The sequence below is a fragment of the Brassica oleracea genome, chromosome C2 (assembly GCF_000695525.1).
Source record: "Brassica oleracea var. oleracea cultivar TO1000 chromosome C2, BOL, whole genome shotgun sequence".
Lineage (NCBI taxonomy): Eukaryota > Viridiplantae > Streptophyta > Magnoliopsida > Brassicales > Brassicaceae > Brassica > Brassica oleracea.
This window is the reverse complement of record NC_027749.1, coordinates 9,139,916-9,149,597: the sequence shown is the minus strand read 5'-3', so window position 1 is coordinate 9,149,597 and position 9,682 is coordinate 9,139,916. Positions and strand designations below refer to the sequence as shown.

At 30.8% G+C, this 9,682-nt stretch overlaps 1 protein-coding gene and 1 long non-coding RNA gene across 3 annotated transcripts; one reads left to right on the top strand and one right to left on the bottom strand.

Annotated features, from left to right (window-relative positions):
* Positions 1-1,840: 1,840 nt before the first annotated feature.
* LOC106326302 lies at positions 1,841-2,699 on the bottom strand. Of its 2 annotated transcripts, none has more exons than XR_001267194.1 (5): positions 2,586-2,699; positions 2,428-2,505; positions 2,228-2,336; positions 2,057-2,134; positions 1,841-1,948 (listed from the first exon to the last, which is right to left on the bottom strand). It is a non-coding gene; the product is annotated as an uncharacterized LOC106326302 (long non-coding RNA). The 2 variants fall into 2 exon arrangements; XR_001267193.1 differs by having other exon boundaries at positions 2,228-2,298.
* Positions 2,700-6,085: 3,386 nt separating this feature from the next.
* LOC106326632 (auxin-responsive protein IAA33) lies at positions 6,086-7,085 on the top strand. The gene is made up of 2 exons (XM_013764555.1): positions 6,086-6,534; positions 7,007-7,085. The coding sequence occupies exons 1-2, from the start codon at positions 6,086-6,088 to the stop codon at positions 7,083-7,085; spliced, it is 528 nt and encodes a 175-aa protein (XP_013620009.1).
* The last annotated feature ends 2,597 nt before the right edge of the window (positions 7,086-9,682 follow it).

Below are 9,682 nucleotides of genomic sequence, written 5' to 3'. Positions count from 1 at the left end.
CTTTGTATTGTATTTTTATTATATATATTGACAACATTTTTTTATAATGGTTATTGAAAAATAGTTTAGTAAAAATCCATTTTTGAATATATGTATTATTTTTTAATCAATTTTTGATATAAATCAAATTTAAATTATTATTTTGATTTGAAATATGTGTATAAATTTTAAATTTTGTTTTATGGTTAGTTTAGAAAAGAAAAAGTTTTAGGCAATTAGATTGATCCGTTTTCGTATATTTTAAATCTGGGCCAGATAGATAGTTTCTTATAATATGATGGACTTTTAATTTTTCTTAATAACATAAGCCCATTATTTTTTTTCTTAATACTACCATCCTTGTTTCCAAACAAAATTAATTTTTTAAAAGACTACAATTCATGTTTCCAAACACTCCAAATTTTTTTAATAGTCCTATTCAAGTCTCCAAACACTCCAATTTTGTACTTGAGTTTTAATAAGATAGATACTAAAAATGTATTAAACTAGATTATTAAACCATATTTGACCCGATCAAACCATATTAAACCGTAATCAAAATAATTATCTGGTTCAGCTTCTCGTCTAGTTTTAAAAATTATTCATTTACCTTCCTTTATATCAAACTGGATTAATTAAAAAAATCAAAGCAATAAAGAATCATACTATATAATACAAATGGTCAAAAACACCAAATAAAAAAAATATTTTTTTCATAAAATTTTTAAAGCATCATTTAAATTGAAGTAAGATTAAAAATTTAAAACATTAATTAAAATAAAACGGAGAGAGAGAGTTATTTAGGTCTCTTAGGTTGAGTCTCTTAGCGTAATATAAGATACAGTCTTTTACTTTTTAACTAAAAAAACTAAGAAAACAGTCTCTTAACTTTTATCTTATATTACGCTAAGAGACACAACCTAAGAGACCTGCAATAAAGATGTTCTTCTAAGCTTTCATAGAACTCAGTACATTCTACATTGGTTTTAGTGAGATATCAATCTCTCATGATTAAGCAATCAAGACAATCACACTTGCGACGAACAGTCACAATTGATGACAACCAAGATTGCCTTGTTTAATTGTGTAATTTCTATAGTTTAAGGAACTCTATCAAAGTATATAAATATCGATGTTTTGGTATGATAAAAATCAATCAATCAACACAGAGAATGACATATTTTTTTGTGTTCTATAAAACCTTAAGTTCCTAACACTAAGTTAACGTTTAAGCTAGAGTATCGGCATTGAAAAGAAATTTTGTGTGTCAAGTTAAGCAAGTCTTCATTTCTACGAATCCTCCTAGAGCTTTATTCATTTGTACAAATTACTAGAGTGGACCATACAATATGATGATAATAAGATTTGATATCCAAAAGGATAAATGATCCCTATTACTGACACAACTAAAAGCTGAATATACATATCTAGATATCCAAGAAGAGGTTTGTTGACGGTGAATAAAATACACATGTAGTGACAATCTCTTCAGCAAAGTTCCTTCACTTGGATCCATCGGTTTTGAGTTACAACATTTTCATACTCCACCTGTAGATTCATTATATAAATAGATCAAAAAGAAGAAAGGATTTTCTGCAACAAGTTTGACAATTGTTATTTGTTTCTCACTTATCATCTTTGTTTAAGCCATAGTTATCTCCTATTTTCAGACACAATAACTTTAGCTGCTTTGATTTGGGGAGACGTGTATACATTATGGACTCCTGCAATAACACATCTCTTGTCACTTAATTATAGGAAAACGAAAATAGATGGCTGATTTAAATAAAGCATAAATCACTAATTAAGATTTTTTCTTTATATTGTAAAAAGGACATGATCTTGGATTATGTTTCTTGCCTCGACAAGCTGAGCTTCACGTTCGAGCTCTCTCTCTCTCTCTCTCTCTGTGGCTTCAGAAATGACAGATATTCCTTTAGGTACATCTTGTAACTGAACCATGTGTTCCCTTTAGTTTATGTTCCAAGAGAAATAAGAAGAAATGGAGCTAACAAGTTAGTGAGGCAGTGATAAAAGATCGATATTACGTTACTAGAAATGTTGGTAATAAAAAGACCTTTATGAAAGCCATCTTAGCGCGCAAACTCTCTACTATTTGACCTCTAGCCATCCGGAAAGGTAGATCAAAGACATCCTGCGTAATGTGTAATGACTAGTTAGATACTGCGCAATCACGTTTCCATCATAACAAACTAGAAACATTCGGTTATCTAAGATTTATGCATACCGTCTTTTCACCCAGTGGATATTGTGAAGGATCAGCCTCACGTTTCTCATTGCCAGCCAATGAAGGATTAGCTGAACCGTTTGGAGCATTTAAAAAAAATCACGCATATCTATCAGAAACATAACCAACAAAAAAAGTTTGATTTATGAATAAACATGTTAATACACTGAAGCTAAGCCTAGTGTGAAGAAAGAGCTTACCTGCATGAATCGAAGTGATGCTCTTAGGCTAGTGTTCTCAGCCACTATTTCTTAGTTTTTCGCTTCATTTGCATCCACCTGCAGGAAACGATATTAGTAAAGAAAATGCCTTAAATCTCTGCGTAAAACATGAAGTAGTTAATCCAAGAAGTTCAGACCTGGTTACCGATCACCATCCTTTGAAATTCATTTCTCTCCTGCTGTAGCTTTTCAATCTGGGACTTCAAAGCTGCTGTGCTTTTCTCTTCCTGTCCAACGAGTGAATCCATAATCAACCAAGAGTCTAAGCAAAAAAACATATCAACTGAAACGGAACGTTAAGTTGTGGTGACTATCATCCAGTGCGGACACACTCAGCGCCTTACTGTGCTCCTAGACGAGATTTGACGCGCTAGCGGTTAGTCACGGGATTCAAACAAAACTTACCTCTAAGTAAGGAGAAACATGGGCCCACACCGTTTTAGTTGGGCCTTTTTGGGCTTATCTATAATATAGATCAACACATTAACAAAATGATCATATCATTGTTTGGTTAGGAACAGACCAAAACAGCGGGAAATTGTTCGACTGTTATTGAAAAACTTTTACTTATTATCGGGGAGTGAAATAAGCAAACACTAACGTATGTCTGTAGAATCGAACAAAACAAAAATCGAGACAAATTATTTACAAGATTAAAATAATCTGAAGTTTGGTACAAATAAGCTTGAGCTATTTCTGTAACCAAGGTCAGTTTACAACATTTTCCATACCTCCCATATCGGATCTTCGAGTCTTCTTCGAATCCCAAGTTAAAAATAAATGTATTTCATCTACATCTATCACTATGATTATTACAAAATTAATTATTGGTTGCTTCAAACCTAAGAAAATATGCTTCTTGTGCTTCGTTTTATGTCTTCTTGGGGTTGCTTAATTAGCTCATTCACCTCTGGCCTTGGATCCACTCACTAAAACAATTAACACTTCAGCAATACTATATCATAACTGTTAATTGTTATGACTTCTACAAACATATATCAGTCAAGCAAACGTTAAAAGACTGCAGAAACTTCACTTCACTATATATCTGAACTAGATTACACTGACCTTTTTTGTTATAATCTTGAATCCTTGACTCGAACCTGAGAGTGTGTAAGTATGCGATAAATGTACAGTATAGAAAAGGTAGTTGGGTATGTATATGTGGCGCTATGGATGTATGAATTGGTGTGTAACATATGACTTTTGATGTGTGTATGTGTGTCTTTTCTTTTTACATACATTCTTCGTCTGCTGGAGCTCCCGACCAGGCGCGAGTCAAGGAAGCGAAGCGTTCGCCAACGGAAGCGCGGTCGTTTACAATTTACAAGAACTCTTTTTCTATTCTGATTTTTATCATCATTTTATAGTCTTGAATTTGGAGTTCTATAGTCCATACTCATTACATTATTATTATATTGACTCTTTTAAGAGTGCTTTTAAGATCTCAACTTATGTTTTCTCGTCAGCTTGCTTATTGTTCACGTAAGTGAAAGTTGAAAGAAAACAATGTGGTTGAAAACTGGTTTAAAAGATTTAATTTAAAGTAGTGTAACCTTACCATACATAAATATACATAGGATTTCCAGTAAGAGCTCTTGTCCCAACAGTGATACATTAACAATGCAATAGAATTTTAATAATAACTAGATTTTTACCTACGCGTCCGCGCGAGTGTATTTTTAAAAATATATGTTGCTATTTGTTTTTTATGTAACTATTTAGGGTTGGACAAAAAACTCGAATTCGAAGAATAGAACCGATCCCAATCCGAATAAGTAGTACCAAATCCGAACCGAAATTGATTAAATATTCGAATTATTCAAAATTTTGGTATTTGAAGAACTGAAACCTAATTCGATCCGAACCGAAGTATTTTGGGTATCCAAAATAGATTTATATACTTATATATATTAATTATTTTTAGATTTAATATATATAAAACATCCAGAATATATATGATACTTTTAAATTCGTTTAAATACTTGAAAATATATACAAATAATCAAACATAAATATCTAAATTAGTTAAAATATACTCAAAACTCAAAAATACTTAAATAATTATTAATTCTCTATCCAAATATTTAAACCAAACCAATTTAATTTGGTTATCCAAATCCGAACCAAATCTGAACCGAACACGAAATTCCAAACAAACCCGAAAACGAACCCGAACTCCCACCCCTAATCACTATTATATATCATATATGTGTCATCATAGGTTACAATAAATATGTGTTATCATATAATCAATCATATTTTATACGTACTATCAAATAAGTTTTCTTATAATTAATAATATTTTATACGTACAATCATATAAATAATCACATATATTATATTTTTAAATTTTAATGTGAAATATAAAAACCATAATTTAAGTTGGTGTTTGAAATTGAGCTTTGTATTGTATTTTCCTTATATATATTGAAAACATTCTTATAATGGTTATTGGAAAATATGTTAGTAAAAATCAAATTTAGAATATATGTATATTTTTGAATGAATTTTTGATATAAATCAATTTTAAATTATTATTTTGATTTGAATATGTATATCAAGTAACATAAACCATATTACTTTTTAATATAATGTAATGGACTTCCAATTTTTTTAATAATATAAGCCCATTACTTTTTTTCTGACTTACTGATATTCATGTTTCCAAACAATACTATTTTTTTTAACTGCTATCTATGTTGTCAAACAAAAGCTTAAAGTACTTCTACTTTAATAAGATAGATACTCCCTGTTGTTTCTTTTTATTTGACACTTCGAAGTTGTGCACACAAATTAAAAAGAAAACATTTAATTTATATATTTTCTAAACAAAAATATCATTAACTATCTAACTTACCATAATTCAAGTACTAAAAAACAATTTACAGACTATAAAAGATCATATAGTATAAAAATCAATAAATTTATATTAGAACTTGAAAACGCCAAACAAGAAAAAATCTTCAAAACCTCATCTATTAAAAAACTAAGAGATTATCATTTAATACAATGCACAAGTGTTAACATTTCTACATGAATCAAGTTGTTCATTCAATTATTAAATATTCCATTTGTTTCAAAATAATTCATGTTTTTGAGTTTTTTCACATATTAAAACATATTAAATTTTAATTATATATATATCATTTTTGTGATTAAAGTTTTTCTTCAATTTTTAATCAATAGAAATTCAATTAGCATAATTTTTTTTCAAAGTTTACAATCATCATAATTACCTAATAAAATACATTTAAAATGTTAAAAAAAATGTTTCTTGACTCTTTCTATTTTCTAAAATATGGATTATTTTTGAAGAGTGAGTATTAAATCGGCTGTTAATTACAGATCCATTGTTTAATGCGAAACCTAAATAGCAGATGTACTCTGAACTCTTGGAAAATGTAAGAAAACAATGAAACAAAAAAAACAAAAAAAAATAGAAGGCACTTTTGCCACACAACCTACACGCCTTCTCTGTTTATTTGACTATTTATATGTACATACATTTACTTTCACCAGAATCCCAGCAACACCAAATCAAGAGTCTCTCTCTTTCTCAACACAAAAACACTTCGAGTTCCTTACATCCGTTGTCTTCATAAAGTTACAAATACCCTAAAACCCTAATCTCAATATGGACAATTTCGAGCCACACAGCCAAAAATCCTTGAAAAGAAGGTTTCATCAAGATAACACGACCACGCATCAACCTCGTGAAACCACAACAAGAACAACATCCTTCATGCCAAAATCTATTTCAACAAACCCTAATAGTAGCTCAAGTTCCGGAGCAGCCGGGAGATTCTCAGGGTTTGGACTCAACGTCGACGATGATCTAGTTTCATCTGTGGTTCCTCCCGTTACCGTTGTGCTCGAGGGACGTTCTATCTGCCAACGCATTAGGCTAGATAAGCATGAGAGTTATCAAACCTTGGCTTTGGGTCTGAGGCAAATGTTTGTTGATGGGGCTGATTCGACTTCGGAGACGAAAGATCTTGATCTCTCCAACGCCATCCCTGGCCATATTATTGCTTATGAAGACATGGAGAACGATCTACTTCTCGCTGGTGATCTTAGTTGGAAGTAATATTCATCTCTTCCCTTATACTACTAATTTACTTATATTTAGAGTTTTTTAGACCCTCTTAAACTATTTTAAAGCCATGTAAAATTTCTACTAAACGTATATTTGATGTGCTTATTTTTGTTTTAAACAATTAGTTGTTCCGATACATACACATACATATCTACACCATTTATGCATGCTAAAAGATGGTCATGCTCGTACATATATATACATACATGTATCTGTAAATATATATACATGTGTACCTGTGAGCTTTCATGAAAGGCAATCACATCCTCCCTTTTTTATGAATACACATACTCTTCCTTTTAAGAACGAAGATCTTTCAATGTTTGGTTTAGTTTTACTTTTACGGTTCTCTGATTTTTAAACAACTTAATTTGTTTTCGCGTGTTTGAAGTTATATAACTGACTATATATATGTAAATATTTGGAAGTTAATGAGAAACTTGGTTTGTGAGGATACAGGGATTTTGTTCGTGTAGCTAAGAGAATTCGAATCTTGCCGGTGAAAGGGAACACAAGAAAGGTTAGAAGGAACGAGTAACTAGAGAGATAACGTTTTGCCAACGAAGTCAGAAGATGTTTGTAGCAGCCTAGCTATGTCGGTGATTCCCAAAGGCGATATTATTATAAAACTTTCATCGAATGTGTTTGCTTCTTTTTATTCACTGCTTATCTTCCCATGAAACGAAAGAACAAAATGGAACAACAAAATTGTTACGATCACAAATCGTGTGGATATAATCGCAAATACAATAGAGATAACCTATCTTCAATTTTTATTCATACATAACAACAACTCACATCGCATATGTCAAAAAATACTCAAGTGAATTTGAAGAAACGAATAGAGGATTAGATGTAGGTTGTACACAACACATGTTAGTGATTCATACATAACAACAACACACTCCAGAATCCAGGAACCATCTTTTCTTCGAGTGCTCCTTCTCAGCTCAAGTTTGGGCGCATCTTGTCAAAGGTATACTGCAGAACTCATACACCGCAGAATGGACTGACATTGAGATACTGCTTGTTGATCGGAACCGGGAGAGAAATCAGCTGTTCTGTATCCGATATGCCTTTCAAGCCGCTGTCTATGCGTTGCGGAGAGAACGTAATAGATGCAGACATGGAGAACCACCATTGCCCTCTCAAGCTCTGATGAAGCTTGTCCATAAAGGTATCCACAACAAACTCAGCTTGATGAAATCACAAGATGGAAAGAGATTTGAAGGCATTTTGCAATATTTGTTTGCCACAAGATTGTAAATAGATGCAGTTTAGGAGTAGTAAAGGAGTAGTTAAATAAAGTTTCCATCTTTAAACATATGATGCACTTGATGTAAAAAAGTCTTTTTTGATGAATAAAATTTAACATTCATTCAAAAAAAAGAAGGGAGATAAGATTCCAACCATAAACTAAGAAGAAATCAACTGAGCAACCGACAATAAAACAAGAGCAGATAAGCCAATGTTTGGAGTTGGGGGTAAGAGTTTGTTCTTTTTTTTGTTTGTTTAAACGTTAAGGCAGACTTTTTGTTTGGTCTCTTGTCATGTCACCCACTAAGTTTCTATTTTGGCTTCTATAACCAAAAATCATAACCTTTGACGACATAAAACCTCATGGCTTTGTCATGTAAACCCCAAAACAAATATAATAAGACAAACGATAAGCTTTCTCACCGATTCATGATTATGGCTTGTTATCATTACATTGAAGAAGCTTTTGTTATATATATATCACTTAGTTTGAAGCCTCAAATGGAGACAGACCCCATTCCTCTGGTTTGAACTGGAGTAGAGAAGTTATGATTTGATCTGCAACGTCATGGTAAGAGATATCTAGTCTAAGATCGGGTATACCATCACCACGTGTAGAGAAGAAGAATCAAGAGGAATAATCTTGGTTTAGATCAGATGGATATCAATAGTTTTCCAGCTTTTGGTCTGCAAGTAAACCACTAAACTCGTTTATTATGAGTAACAAGTTGTATTGTAAATATGCACATAAGCACATATATACTTGAATATACATACGAAGGTGTCAAGAAGATTGAATACTTATATTTATATACTAGGTAATAACCCGCGCCTTGCGCGGAACGTGATTATTAGTTTCATTATTTTTTAATAAAGAGACATTAATCTCTTTAATCTGGATATCGGTTCGGTTTTAAGTTGTTTTTTGGTTTTTAATCTCCAAAAATATAACTATCATTTTAAATCAATATTTATTTGGTTTTTTTCAGTTAAAATGTTTGAAGTTTTTTTTTTATCATGTGATAATAAAAAATTACTATTATTTGTTTGTTTTCATGTTATGAATCTTAGATAGTCGTGATGTCGAACCAATGATTTCATATTATAGTTTCTAAACGGATAATAGTTAAAAAAAGAAAAGAAAATTATTAAGACAAATCATTTTACTACAATTTGGTCGATAGTGAAAGAAGCATTAAGAAAAAAAATATTTTAACTTCCAAAAAAATTAGATATTTTAAAATGAAATTATTTAAAAACAAAAATATTGTAAAATTTATATAACCTATAATATATAAATTATATACAATTCTTTAAATATATGTGTATATATATATGCATATAACAGATCAAATTGGATATCCGTTCCTATAAATATTGATATTTGTGATTTTTTTTTTTTTTTTTACGGATATTGCATTTTAGTATTTGATTTGCTTCGTAGAGTAACAGATATCCGGATTTTTTGGTTCGAATCAAAACGAATAACGAATCGAATCAAAATTTATGAATAATTTGTCCAACTCTATTCGTAAACAGAAAAAATAACGTAAAAAAAACCATGCATGTGAGTTTTATATTAAAAAAACGTAAAGTACATAGTGTGAACATATTTATGTAGAGTTTGGCTGAGAAGCTCTCTACATGTGACATGTGTCCATTTTAGTATGAACACATTTATTACAATGCCTCTATACATGACATGTGTCCAGTTTAGTGTGAATGCGTTTATTACAATGTTTCTCCTTTAATATATAAGTGATAGTTTAGTTAAATAAGCTTCAAATTTAAAACCAATTGGTGATAAATGAATTGATTCATTTATCTTATATACTAGTTAATATCTCTTTTAACTTTTGATGTAGGAGACATTGTCTC

What these genes read in the sequence shown, in the direction of transcription:
- LOC106326632 (XM_013764555.1), top strand. Translation starts at nt 6,086, where the DNA reads ATGGACAATTTCGAGCCACACAGCCAAAAATCCTTGAAAAGAAGGTTT. An exon ending in GCTGGTGATCTTAGTTGGAA is followed by an intron (nt 6,535 to 7,006) that starts GTAATATTCATC and finishes GTGAGGATACAG; the next exon opens with GGATTTTGTTCGTGTAGCTA.